Source organism: Haliotis rufescens, unplaced genomic scaffold, assembly GCF_023055435.1.
Source record: "Haliotis rufescens isolate VD_foot unplaced genomic scaffold, xgHalRufe1.0.p SCAF_42, whole genome shotgun sequence".
Taxonomy (NCBI): domain Eukaryota; kingdom Metazoa; phylum Mollusca; class Gastropoda; order Lepetellida; family Haliotidae; genus Haliotis; species Haliotis rufescens.
In genome coordinates this window covers 592545-607070 of record NW_025964135.1, presented here as the reverse complement: position 1 = coordinate 607070, position 14526 = coordinate 592545, and the positions used below count along the sequence as shown (strand labels likewise).

The window sequence follows — 14526 nt, the reverse complement described above, 5'->3', positions numbered from 1 at the left end:
CTTCCTTGCACAGCGTTTCCTTATTTCCAGCATTTCATCAGGCTTGGTCAGCACATTCAACAAGTGTTTACGTTTACAATAAAGAACTATGTTGTTTTAACCTTCTGCAGAACCGGGCCCTGTGAACTGCAGCACCCTGGAAGACATGGACACCTAAAGACATGATCCAACCTGCCAAAACCAACCAAACATCATCTGGAACCACCAACACGTCTGTTACATGTTTACAAATCAACAACACACTAATCAAACAAAGTAACAGAAAACATCTCCCGGTAACGACATCCTAATGTTCCGGGGGTTTTATGACGATCTTCACACACTGGTTCAATCAACCACCACAGCATGTCCATCTGCCACGTATAACACTCAGGATGTCTTGGTGCGTCGCTACGCACGGCCTGCATCACCTGTACACCTACGCACTGAATCAGAACCCTCCATCAGTACCGAGAAGCAAACAGACTCCGTAAACGTATACTATGTGTATGACTTATGTTGTGGCTGACTTGACATGCAGGCTTGGATTCCATACTACCTGGGACACTGCCAACACTCACGGCTGTAGTGAGAGCTGACGAGATACACATCTCCATCTTGCAGTGTGAGGCTGGTTAAGAGTTAGTGAGTTAACTGGGTTTTATGCTGCTTTGGATGATATCTCAGTTATATCATGGAATGTCGGCTGACAGCAGCAGAACACCCACAAGGTTGCAGGTCTTAGACATTTTACCACTTTCTGAAACCGTGAACGTGAGATTCAAACCCACAGTCAGCCACTCCTTACACAACTAAGGGGGACAACTCAGCAAAGCAGATTCCGGAGCAACAGTAAACCGTCCATCCATGCCCCCTGAGTATTCTATGAACTAGACATCAGGGCTAGTGACCACTTGGACATAGCTAGCCCTTATGCCACTTGCGCTATGAGAGCAAATTTTGATTTATGGTTGAAAACCATTAATTCAAAAAAGTGATATGATTGAAGATAACAGGAAGAATAGACATTTTAATCTGGATTACAGGGCCATGTGTCACCACTCGCCCCTTTCCGTAACCTGCAAGAAGACTCGGTCCCCTATCGATGAATGTTATGTGTAAAAATACAACAAACCAATCAGAATGCGCGTTTGACTTCAAGTACTTGGGTCAAAGAATCCCTCAGTAATAATTTTGGATTTGACATATGTCTTGCATCTAATAATATACCCAACTTTTGTGTAACAGTGTGATTAAAAAAAAGCAAAGATTCTGATAATTCTTCAAATGTCTCCTAAAAACACAAATTAAAAAAATTGTTATATGTATACATACAGGTATAAACCGTTCTTATAGCCAAAGCACCAAGTAATGTAAGGTCCATTAACACCACTACTATAACGCACAGCTGAGTCAAAACATAAGAACAAAAATCTGTGTCAAGGAATATGGTAAAATGTCTTCCATTCTTTCTTGCATACAAAACATAATCAACTTTCAAAGCACTGCATTGTTGCCAACTTATTTGCCTGCATGATAAAAAAGAATGATCCAATTCCTTATCATATTCTGAGACCGTTCCTCCAGAAACCTGCACCAAAGTCAATAGCTCTTCCTGGCAGGCAACTGCTCAGCGTGCAGGATTAATTCCCCAACTGCTGTGTGCGAACACGAGATAATATCACGAAGATGTTAGTGCCATTGCTTCCATCTCGTTATACGCCTGGCATCATAGGCGTCTGGCGTCAGTGTTCGACAGCTGGGCCTGCTTATACACCAGTAAGACCTGCTGAATCTGTATCATCTTTCCTTTTCTTCTTACCTGCTTCGGTAATAAAATCTTGTTCACGTTTAATGCACTGCAAAGTATCTTGTGTGAAATCCCGTCATGAAACACATACATCAGCTCTTTAACAGAACATTTCTTGTGTGTCTGTCAGTTGGAACATTAAGATTATTACGTAAGCTACACCATCGTTAATTTCCTAAACATATGAATTATCAGCAGTTGTGCTGCATTTTGCACAGATTGGGACCGACTGTTTTTTTCTCAAAAAGTAAATGAAGTTTTGAACATATCTATAAATTAACCGAGGAAGCACTCAGGCAATTCATAAATGTATTACTGAAATTAGTTAACAAAGAAATTATATCTTTCTACAAATAATAAAACATATTATATAGCATTTTGTTGGAGAAATGAACTGTGGACTCGCTAAATTCAACTCAGGGTAACTCTTCTGAAGAAATGTAGAGAAAATCCTGGTCATATAATCAAAAGCATCTGCGGAGAAACTTTTGCTACGGATGTTTAATCCACAATCCTATCAGACATCCGAGACCGATAATTTGATTGTCTATCTAGTTTCCCTGTAGACTTGCTCAAGTCTCTAAGGCAATAATTATTAGTTAATCTCATAATGTCTAGATGATGTAAATAATAAGAACAAGTTGGACCTATAAGAGACTGGCGTCCTTACCGACGGCTTACTAGACTTGCCTTTGAATTTCTATACACCCAAGGACTTCAGTACAGCCTTGGAGCAAGGCTAGTCTCCCTGTAACAAAAGTTTATGTATTTTTTTGTTTGTTGCTTAATAATGCATGCAGCAACATCATCATCATCATCCTCATTGCTCCTGGTCTGTTTTTGATACGGTACACCTTTCACAGATATTAGTTAAGGTATCCTCCGTCATCAGAGCAGCCATGTTGATGGGAAGAGGAGGTCTGTGATCCGTCACCAGGTGGCGGAAGTAGGGACCACCATGCATCTGTTTACATTAAGAGTTTCCTTCACATACATCGGCCACGTTGAGCGAACACTGGGAGTCGGGTTCTAAATACAGTAAATTAGGGTCGTGAATAGACTCTCAACTATTTTGAAATCAGATCATGTATTTCGATAGGACGGCCAATCAGGTCAACCTGTTCAAATAAACTTTTCAGACTTCTAATTTACTGTCAAACAAATACGTTCTGACTACTTATTAAAACAATAAGCACCAATCTTAAAAGGGCTCATGTTTCAAACTATCCCAGCTGCTGGGGTAGATGGACCTTCTTGGAAGAGAGGGAGGGATGCACTATGTGACCTCATACTAACACGCAATTGTCAGATGAAGCATAGAATCCATGAAGCGGCTTGAGTTAGGGAGTCATGATTCATAAGTTGAAAACATCCACGTGAGTTGCTTTATACTGGGCTTATATGTTTACCGGGGATCTCAGGGGATCTCAGACCTTCCATGGATCTCAGTGGATCTCAGACCTTCCATGGATCTCAGACCTTCCATGGATCTCAGACCTTCCATGGATCTCAGTCCTTCCATGGATCTCAGTGGATCAGTCATTCCGTGGATTTCAATGGATCTGTCCTAATGGATCTCAGTCCATCAAAGAATCTCCTTCCTAATGGATCCCACTCCTACCAATAGGATCTCTGTCCTTCAATGGATCTCCTAATAGATCTCATTCCTACCAATAGGATCTCTGTCCTTCAATGGATCTCCTAATAGATCTCACACCTACCAAATGGATCTTAGTCCTTCAAAGGATCTCCTAATAGATCTCACTCCTACCAATAGGATCTCAGTCCTTCAAAGGATCTCCTTCCTAATGGATCTCACTCCTACCAATAGGATCTCTGTCCTTCAATGGATCTCCTAATGGATCTCACTCCTACCAATAGGATCTCTGTCCTTCAATGGATCTGTCCTAATGGATCTCAGTCCTTCAAAGGATCTCCTTCCTAATAGATCTCACTCCTATTAAATGGATCTCAGTCCTTTAATGGATCTCACTCCTACCACAGACCTCTGTCCCCCCATCACTGTTTGTCCTGCACATATAGTCTAAAACAACACACAATGATGGAACACATAACATTTGGTAGACACATGGTAGATGTGTTGTATGTAGATGTTAGAATCCAGACAAATCACATTTCCATGACAATATGGTAAAACACCACCTTTCTGTGTTGGAAACGAGGGACTGATATTTTATCAATAGATTCCATTATGAATCATAAGCATCAGAAAGTCGGTTCTTTGATTAAAAAAATGTTATTGCCTTTGTACATGCAAGACACTTCCAGAGTGGTCTCCACAGGAAATTAGGGCTTTGGTTCTGGGTACAGAAATAGATAGCCATTAATACTTCCTTTCTCATCTTTTTCTAACCATCTCAAAGTAAGAGCAATTCTGTCTATACAAGGGGCCAAGCAGTTAATATTCTGGAGAAACATGGGCGTTTGTTTGACAAAAGAGTTTTTCAGTTTGCGCTTCAATTGTATTCTCTGTAAGGAGGAAGCGAACGCTGTTTTTCACCCACATGACGTCCAGCTACTACAGAGAAAAATGGCTTTTTTATCGAATTATTTAATAACTGTGCCCCACCAGGAGAAAAGGGACCATACCCGGCCGGGATATAATTCTGTGATGACGTCATAAAGTCACGTTTAATGTCAACTTACTTCAGTGAAGATCTCCATGTATCTCTGTAATAAATATAAACTGAAGCTTGTGAATTGTATTTTTGGGTTCCGAAGATGCTGTAGTTTCTAAACATATTGAAAAGTCACAAATGTGATTTTTCCCCCATAAGGTCCCTTATCTCCTGTTTGGTCACATTTTCAGGAACAGACTATTGATGATACACAAAGGGTTAACCTTTGAGTGGAAAGAGTACCTCAAACATTGTCATCATCATGATCATGTCAATTTGAAATGAAAATTTAAAAAAATTTAAAAATCAAAAAGGGCAAATGTCTGCACATCATGACACTGGTACAGTGAACAATTGTATTACATGTGTTGAAGGGGTTTGAATTATGCACTATAAAAACTCCCAGTATGATAAATAAACAGAAAGGCAGGTTGACACATGCAACACATCGCCATCTCACTGTTCACTGGCCATCAAATGTTCATCATGACGTTGGGGCGATGGGAGAGCCTGGTGGTTAAGACCCGGGTTCCATTCCCCACATGAAAACAATGTGTGAAGTCTATTTCTGGTGTTCCAATGTCGTGATATTGCTGGAATATTGCTAAAAGTTTCATCAAACCACACTCACTCACTCATCAAATAGTTCTCTGTTGTGTAGAAGTCACTTCCTGTTCTATTGATCGCCAGACCTCTATTTGTTCCTCTCCTGACTTTGCAATCTCTGACTTGCATGACGACATGCATTCCTCTCTGATGGTCCAGTTTATTACATGCTGCCTGGGTGCAGAACAATCATTAATGCACCAGTTGGGGTTGTCCTGGGTGCCGTTGTACAAAGCGATCCTGGCACTAAGACAATCATAACTCCCATACCGTAACACAGACTTATGACAGTCGTAGCGCTAACTCCCATACCGTTACACAGACTTATGACAGTCGTAGCGCTAACTCCCATACCGTAACACAGACTTATGACAGTCGTAACGCTAACTCCCATACCGTTACACAGACTTATGACAGTCGTAGCGCTAACTCCCATACCGTTACACAGACTTATGACAGTCGTAGCGCTAACTCCCATACCGTTACACAGACTTATGACAGTCGTAGCGCTAACTCCCATACCTTAACACAGACTTATGACAGTCGTAACGCTAACTCCCATACCGTTACACAGACTTACGACAGTCGTAGCGCTAACTCCCATACCGTTACACAGACTTATGACAGTCGTAGCGCTAACTCCCATACCGTTACACAGACTTATGACAGTCGTAGCGCTAACTCCCATACCGTTACACAGACTTATGACAGTCGTAGCGCTAACTCCCATACCGTTACACAGACTTATGACAGTCGTAGAGCTAACTCCCATACCGTTACACAGACTTACGACAGTCGTAGCGCTAACTCCCATACCGTAACACAGACTTATGACAGTCGTAGCGCTAACTCCCATACCGTTACACAGACTTATGACAGTCGATATTGACATTAATCCTGACATAGGGACAGACCTGTGAGAGGAATACGTCCCAAGTCACCTCTGTTGTACAAGTTGATGAATTGACTGTTTAGCAAAATTGTCATGGTCGGGAGAGAGGCTTTTGTTGTTTAACTTTCTAAGTAGGTGACAAGTCTATCACATTTAACTTTATTCGGATGTGACATCTTTTGGCCTAGCTCCTGCAACTCGGAGTAGCTAAATGTTTCTTGTGATTGCCCCTTTACATATCTCCTGCAGTTAGAAAAACCTTTTCAAATTTTACACTGATTTGTATAAGCCATGCCATTCAAACTCTGTTTTTGACTATTTGTACATTTTACACCCTGGACTTTCTCCGTCTGTATTGAGATGACTGTCCAGCGTCTGCTCTCTCCGCAGATACCACACAGTTAGGGGTTTCGTCATTGTGACCATCCCCTAATGCATTATGGTCGGAAATTATGTTTGAAATGGGTTGGACATGCAGAGGATATACTAAATAACTGTTCCCTCCCAGGGAGCACTAGTCCTGCACCGTGGAATGTATTTATTTTATGAAAAAAAATCAATCTAGAAATTCATACAAAAGCAAGTCTAGCCAGCTCCAGCTAGCTCTATTCCACAGCATAGGAATTTTTTATTTTTTTTAGAGTCAAGAAGGATGTTGTGTAATGTAAGATTTCAGAGACTAAATGTTAGTCTAAGGGAGCACTAGAACCACATCCTGTACATGCTAAATGGTATCCTCTCTAACCTTTTAGCGCTAAATGAGCATAACTTACATATATTAAAGCAATTGCTATCAATGATGAAATATACTTACTGACATCATCACAACTATAATTGTCTCATAATCTGATCATAAAAGAAGCTTTATGGTTTGTAAATGTGGCTTATGACTTACCGAAATATTTCCATGCTTAAAGAAATATCTTGATGGTTTCCCAATAACTCATATCCATGTGTCAAATAAATGTCCAATAAAAATGTTCCAGCAAAAAAAGGGCTGAGCTATCTTCAAAGGCAATGTATTTATCAAAGAGACACATCATACGAACTGTTCACATCTTCAAAGAATATTTTTCTGCAGTTCTTGTCAAATATGTCAAACGTTGCTACAACCTTCTTACTCTAACATTCTCCACCAACCAACTCAAAAGACTGACAGTTTGTTGAAATTCTTGTCCATCAACTGACCAGAATGGGGAAATTGATCATGTCAATATGATTTTGATTATCCATCTTCAAATTTGGGATTTCAACCCAACAAGTTAAAAAAAAAAAAAATTATACATGGAGTTGAGACTTCCTCTTCCCGCCCCCCTTGAAACATGATGCACTGCTACTTTATAGATAAAATAATTATATTAAAATATCAAAATTGAAAATTCATCACTGAGCCTAAACAAAGAACCTCATATTATTCACTTATCATCAGTAAATATATTATACTAAGTAATTCTAATTAAAGGTGAAAAGATACATCTGTTTTCATGCGATGATACGATAAATTACTTGTTTTTTTCTGTATTGATGCATGACCATACACGTGCTTAAAAAGAACATACTACTCGTTTAATTTCCTCAGAATTTTCGTCAGTTAAAAATTGCAATATGTGTTGTAATTAGCGTTTCATTTCACTGCTAATAATATCCGTTACGAACATGTGTCTGCAGCTAGCCTTTCCTTTTGAACCTGCTCTGAAATCTTTATAGTAAGAAGTTTCTGGACGATTTGACATAAATATGTGTATCGTGATACATATCCTATTGTGACCTTGTGATCGGACTAGATTTTTTCTTGTTTCCTATTTTGTTCTTTAATTTTTTGTCAAAATCCTTAAAATCCCCGTGCCTTATATCAATCATTATATAATTCTTTAATCATATTATTGTCTTTGATTAACATTTAATATTTTATACTTTAAGATAAATTTTAAATTAAATCATGCATCATCATTTCCTCTACGTTACGCTACATTGCTTTTCAATTAATAATGGTTTCTGAAATATAAAAAAACAACATTTTTGCTCACCAAACCACATCATGCCAAATCAGCTGTATTTCTGTGAGTCATGTGATTAGATGACACTATGTTCCGCGTGACCAGGTGTAGAGTGGTTCTCCGTCCACGGCAAATCTCTCACCGATAATTGGAAAGATGATCATCCTACAATTTTCTGCAAGATCCCCCTGAGGAGAGGAAATCCATACGAGTGTGTAATTATGACGGAGGGTATTTGGCGTGGAGGAGTCAAAAGTTCACACGCCCCCTAAAGCTGTGACAACCTGAAGATTGTCAGGAATATTCCGATTGACACAGCAACTCTCTCAACACGGTCACAGGTGGATTATGACTGAATGTCTGGGCCAGACATGCTTGTCCTGTATGACTTTCTGAACTTATAAAATATATTAAAATGCTGGATGCCAAAAGGGAGTTGATCTAATAGGTTTGATTTGAGGTCAGTTTAAAAAATGGTTTCCATGGTAACAAGGATATATATTCGAATCCTGGATGGGACTCAACCCCAAAAGTACGAGAATCTGTACTTTACTAAGAAAGCGTTTGCCCAAGTATAACATTTGTCACATTTGACCACTTTCTTAAAGGCATTGCGTGTTCAAGGAAATACTGGTCACTATTTTTCAAATGCTTGTTAGTTTTTGTTTGGCTATTTGTTTATGAGGAAGAGAATTGATGGATGTCAACTTCTTTATTATGAGTAACACAACGTTTCACAGCATATGCTTACTCCTTCATCAAGTGAATAAACTTGAATTAAATTCTAACATTTAGGTGTTTGAAATACTCATACTTTGAATAAGTAAAAAGCTTCTTTCACTTCAGGTTTGAGATTGGCTTCATTCTAGATCTAGGACTGACTGTATGAAAATTGGAAACATGATATCAAAGAATGCCCTATGAATGTTCATCAAAGATGTCCTAATGTCATTTGTCCCAGGCAAAGTCATTGAAACAAGGAAGGAAGGAAATGGGTGCCTCTTTGTGAAACTTGCCATTAACATGATTAATGTGACAGAAATACTATATTTTAGAGGCAAGAAAAACTTCACAAACTATAAATGTATTTAGACTGAGAAAAGCCCAGACAGTATATTCACTTGTGAAGACAATGGACGTGGCAGGGAGGCCGCTGAAAGGCCACATAAATATAATTCCCTTTTTCTCATTACCATGTGCACTGAAAGTCGGCCCAATGTTAATTATTTTTAGGTGTTGCATATTATATTTTGTTTTTGTTTTGCCTTTTAAGAATAAATTTCCATTCTGTAGTCACTCGCTTGGTTGATGCATGTATCGTATCCCAACTGGGAAGGTTGATGCTCATGATGTCAATCACTAGATTGTCTGGTCCAGACTCAATTATTCACTGACTGCTGTAATATAGCTGGAATATTGTTCACAACAAACAAACAAACCAAAACATTCTGAAGTTGCCTTTTTTGATGTAACCGACAGGTCACACTTTGACAGTTGTGAATTCAGGTTTGTGGCTGGGTAATCAAAGTATAAAAGACACATAAAATTCAACCATTTTCGAAAGAACTTTTATATGCCTTAAACAGAGAAAGACTAAGAAAAAGACAAAAATTGGCATAAAACAACCTGTCAGAGAGAGACAGACAAATTGATGGTCAGAGAAAAGCGGCCTTATAGACTGTGTTGTTAGTTCTCCTGAAGGCTTTGGGCGGTAGGAATTGAATAGTCTCCGTTTGTTTACACTTTAATATAAGAGTTTTAATATCAGGGTCATGAAATTGGTGCCACTTTCTCCTACAAACCCACCCCACCTCACCTCACCCCACCTTGACTCACCCAACCCAACCCAGCCCAAGCCCACCTCACCCCAACCAACCCCACCATGACTCACCCAACCCCACCCAGCCCAAGCCCACCTCACCCCAACCAACCCCACCTCACCCCACCCCACCTCGCCCCCTCAAAAAGAAAAAAAAGACTATAGTGAATAAGAAACAGATACAGTAAAAATACAAATGAAGACAGAAAGACCAACAAAACAAGTTGGTAAAATAGAAATAAAATATCACAGTGATGATGTAAGGCTGGGACATTAACCGTTACTTCCAAACCTACCCAACATATGGAACATCAGACATGGAGAATCTCACCCGAGTATCTTTTGATATCAAATATATCAACACGAGTTGATAAAAGTGGAAAAACTCTTCAGGTGAGATTTTATTTATTATCCAACATCATTCTTCCAACTTTTTCAGTTTGTAGACAGTAATAAGCAGTGTCTTCAGTGTAAAAAGAACTTCTAACAGCTTCAGTAGCAGAGCCATTAGTGATGTCATTTGATATCATTGCAGCAAATGTAGATATCGCTTGATCTCATCAAGCGATATCTCCTGTGGGAGCCAGTTTTGGATGATAAATGTATCTCTGCTCCTTGCTTCATCTTCTGTGACGAACAAGATGATGTACAATCCGACACACGGAACTACCTCCGAAACAGTCACACCACTACGTCATCCCCCACATACACGAACTCATCATCAGTCATGTTTGTTTGATTGTTTGTTTGTTAATTTGTTGTTTAACGCCGCACTCAGAAATATTTCAGCTACATGACGGCGGTCTTCAAATGATCGAATCTGGACGAGACAATCCAGTGACTGATATCATGAGCATCGATCCACGTAATTGGGATACGATGACATGCAGCGACCAAGTCAACGAGACTGACCACCTGATCCCATTAGTCGCCTCTTACAAGCATAGTCGCTTTTTACGGCAAGCATTGGTTGCTGAAGGCCTATTCTACCCCGGATCTTCACGGGGAGACAAGCATGGGTTGCTGAAGGCCTATTCTACCCCAGATCTTCACAGGAACATCAGTCATGTTCCCCTTTCTGCTTCAAGCAGGGAACAAGAACATCAAACAAGATACTACATTCCTGTAGGTAGACTACTAGTAGCGTATGTACCGCGAGGCTTTTCGTTAACTCTCTACTCGTCCTGCTCGTCAATCACATGGTAATTAATTTCAGATTGTGTGTGGAGGTTTTCTTGTTGTGACTTTTCCCTGCATGATACAATCTGTTTTTCAAAATATATAAATAAATGTGATGTTGAGCCTGCTGAGGGAGATAGAAGATAGGTTTTCTTGTGACGCCTTCGCTGTTGATATGATCTTGTTTTAGTCTAAAACAAATAAATAAAAAACGATGTTGTTTAGGAAGTGCCTCCTTCTGAAACAGGCTGCAGTGACTTGTTGGGTGATGTTGAACTTCACTTGATGAAATATTGCTCAAATAAATAAATCACTTTCAATTTCTTCCCTGTTTGTTCTATGTTCAAAATGTGTTTCCAAGATTGTAAATATGTCATTTAGAAGTGTTTTCTGGGAGTTATGTTAACATTTCTGTGTGTTGCAATAAATTGAAATTTATCATGTTTATCAAAATGTTATTTAAAATAAGGAAGAAATATCATATTTCTAACTAATACATAAATTTGATACAAAATAGGAATAATTTACACATTTTGTATAGCTCATACCATAACAGCATAACAGCAGTTCTTTATAAAACACAAGGTACTGAAAATGAGAAGTCTTGTATCACTTCGAAAACCACTCCAAATCCCATCAGAAAAAATACTCATAAATGAAAATAAACACATGTCAAAACTGAGAAGGAAATCCTCCCCTCCAGACAGCATCCCACATTTCCTACCCCTGCATCCTCTCTCAAGAAGAAAATACAGGAATGGCTAAAACCATTACAACAAATCAAAGACCATTTAGCAATTGCCCTACAAGACCAGTCTTCCATTTCCCAGATCCGAGTAGCCATTTACCGCCAACCAGACCCTATCAATGTCCATTCAGTACCCTAGACAAGATCAGTGACCACTTAATGACCATCACCACCCTGGGCATCTGTAAACATCCATTACCCCACAGTCTACACCTCTATGCCTAGCCTTACTCCAAGGCTGTACTGAAAGAAAAGTCCATGGATGTGTAGTAATCCTATCCTCCTAATAGGCAAGTCTAGGTAAGTGGACGGTAAGGACTCCAGTCTCTTAGGGACAACTTGTTCTTATTATATACAGAATCTAGAAATTATGATTTAAACTAATAATTATTGCCTTTGAGACTTGTGCAAGTCTAAAGATGCCAGTCTCTTTAGGGACAACTTGTTCTTATCATTTACATAATCTAGAAATTATTATTTAAACTAATAATTATTGTCTTAGAGACTTGTGCAAGTCTAAGGACTCCAGTCTCTTATAGGAACAACTTGTTCTTATTATTTTCATAATCTAGTAATTATTATTTAATCTAACAATTATTGCCTTAGAGACTTGTGCAAGTCTACTCTATGCCTGAGTTAGGTGGCTGGCTTGGTGGCTGTGGGCATGTTTACATTATCAACATGTTAAATGCAGGAAGCCCTCTGCCTCTCTGTTCCTGGTGAGAGTGAAGCATGTTGATTTCAGGTTAAGGTGAAATGAACCTGGACAGGCTGCTAAGTTGCATGCTGGGGTTTGAACTGCTGAAGTACATCTGTACTCTGGATGTCATGTCAATTACATGATTCATTTGGACGTACAGCATGAAGGAAATCTATGTTATTGAAAGAGAATTAATCATCGAATTAGTATTGTTTGATAGGCATTACTTAGAAGTTGGCGGATGACAAAATAGACACAATTAATGGATAACAACTTGTTCATTTACTGTAAAGACATCAAATAAGAAGAAGTTATATTTTCTGAAATATATATACCGTATTCGATGTAATAAGCGCCCAGGGCGCTCTCAAAATTAGAAATAGGGGGCTCTTATTAGAATATTATTTTGGTGACAAAAACAGAGTTAAAAGATAAATTTCGTGATTTATGCTGACAGCCTGAAATGTTTATATACGACAGATATATTTTTCCCGAATTTATTACAAGTGCGTTTTATATGTGAATAAATAAGTCTTGTGTACATTGATCAATCGGAAGGGGTGCTAATTGGGTTTGTTCACTAGCCAATATATTAGCAAATATCGCTGTGGGTGATTATTAGAGCGGGGCGCTTATTACATCGAATACGGTACAGTATTTGTTTTCTTATTTCTGTGATATTTTCTAAATTCTAATGCTTTTGTCTCATTATATACAATATTATATTAATTATTTTTATTTTTTCTGAAAATGGTCATATTGTCTTATACATATACATTCATGTTTGTTGAAAATTGTGTTATTTTGTCAATTAAATTTTAAAGAAATTGAGATTCATACTATTATTGTTAAAGCTTTAAACCGATTCATCTACACAAAAGATATATGTAAAGTATGGTGTGTTTTTTTATATAAAATAGGTCCTTTTTATTACTTTCATTCACTTCATCATTATAATATTTAGTTTACAATTATTCCAAATTATGAGATCCATGATGCTGATGACGATGATGCTGATGACGATGATGCTGATGACGATGATGATGATGACGATGATGATGATGATGATGATGACGATGATAACGGTGACTAAGTAGTTAACGATGATTGATTTCACAATAATGATGACAATATCAGCATAGTTCCACCATAGATCTATATACGTCTTTAGTTCCGGACATAATCTGAAAATGAAGTTGTGAAAATCGTCCTGATATTCCAACCTCACCCGTGAAACCAACAACACGACGACCCTCCCGGCCACCCCCACAGACGGTGTCAGCCCGACCGCTCGCTCGCCCCAGACCCCCTCGCTCGCCCCAGACATACAATGTCAATTTCACTGTCAACAGCTGATATCGCGCGGTATCAATTACTGCCATTGAACAGCTTCAACCGTTGAACGCCCAAAAGTTCTGTCTCAAATACGCCTGTAAAAGAGAAACATACAAGCACAACGATCTTGAGTGCAGTAAGCACATATGTGCACCGACTCTGCTGCATAGTGCAAGGGCAATCATACAACTTCCAGGAATCACTCGAAGAAAAACCTACCTAGCAGGAGAATGCGTACATCCCGATGCCTGAAGAGACGGGTCCAGAGATGACCCATTCTGATCCAAGCTCCTCAGCTTTCACACACAATATTCCATCACATCTTTTTAAAGGTATTGAACGTCCGAATGGTCACTTGTACTCCAAACTGACCACTAGATCGACTTATTCCCGAGATGGCATTGCAGCTCTACACATCCCCTCTATCGTACGGAGCTTTCAAGAGCGCATGCAATCCAAACAGTGATGACCCGATTTCCGCGCCTCTGATTGGCTCTCCGGGAGGTGCTGTGCTATTTTTAGACACCCACGCAATGGATATCGCCTGCCTGTCATCTTGTATCGCACGTTAGCTTGTTGCGTCAAATAGATCTACAGGACGTCCAAGCTATCACTGTTAGTAAAAGGAAGTTTTAGACAAAAAGGATTATTTTCCGCTTCCGAGAAGATAATGACATGTTTGAGGTCAGATTTATCTCATTGTATACAGTGAAGCCGGATCGCCATAGCCTTGTTGACACGTTTGCTATTTGAGTGGTACACAACGTACTGAATGGGATAATAGTGGTAGAAGGATTTTAGGGATTATGACTATTATCCGGC

The 14526-nt window shown here is 39.1% G+C and overlaps 1 protein-coding gene across 1 annotated transcript in view; it reads right to left on the bottom strand.

Annotated features, from left to right (window-relative positions):
- The window catches only part of LOC124120003 (ADP-ribosylation factor 3-like), a 56236-nt gene extending 42052 nt beyond the window's left edge, over nt 1-14184 (bottom strand). The window contains exon 1 of the mRNA XM_048382905.1: nt 13924-14184. Within this exon, the coding sequence (XP_048238862.1) occupies nt 13924-13981 (58 nt within the window). The 5' untranslated portion in view covers nt 13982-14184. The remainder of the gene's footprint in view (nt 1-13923) is intronic.
- Nucleotides 14185-14526: the final 342 nt, after the last annotated feature.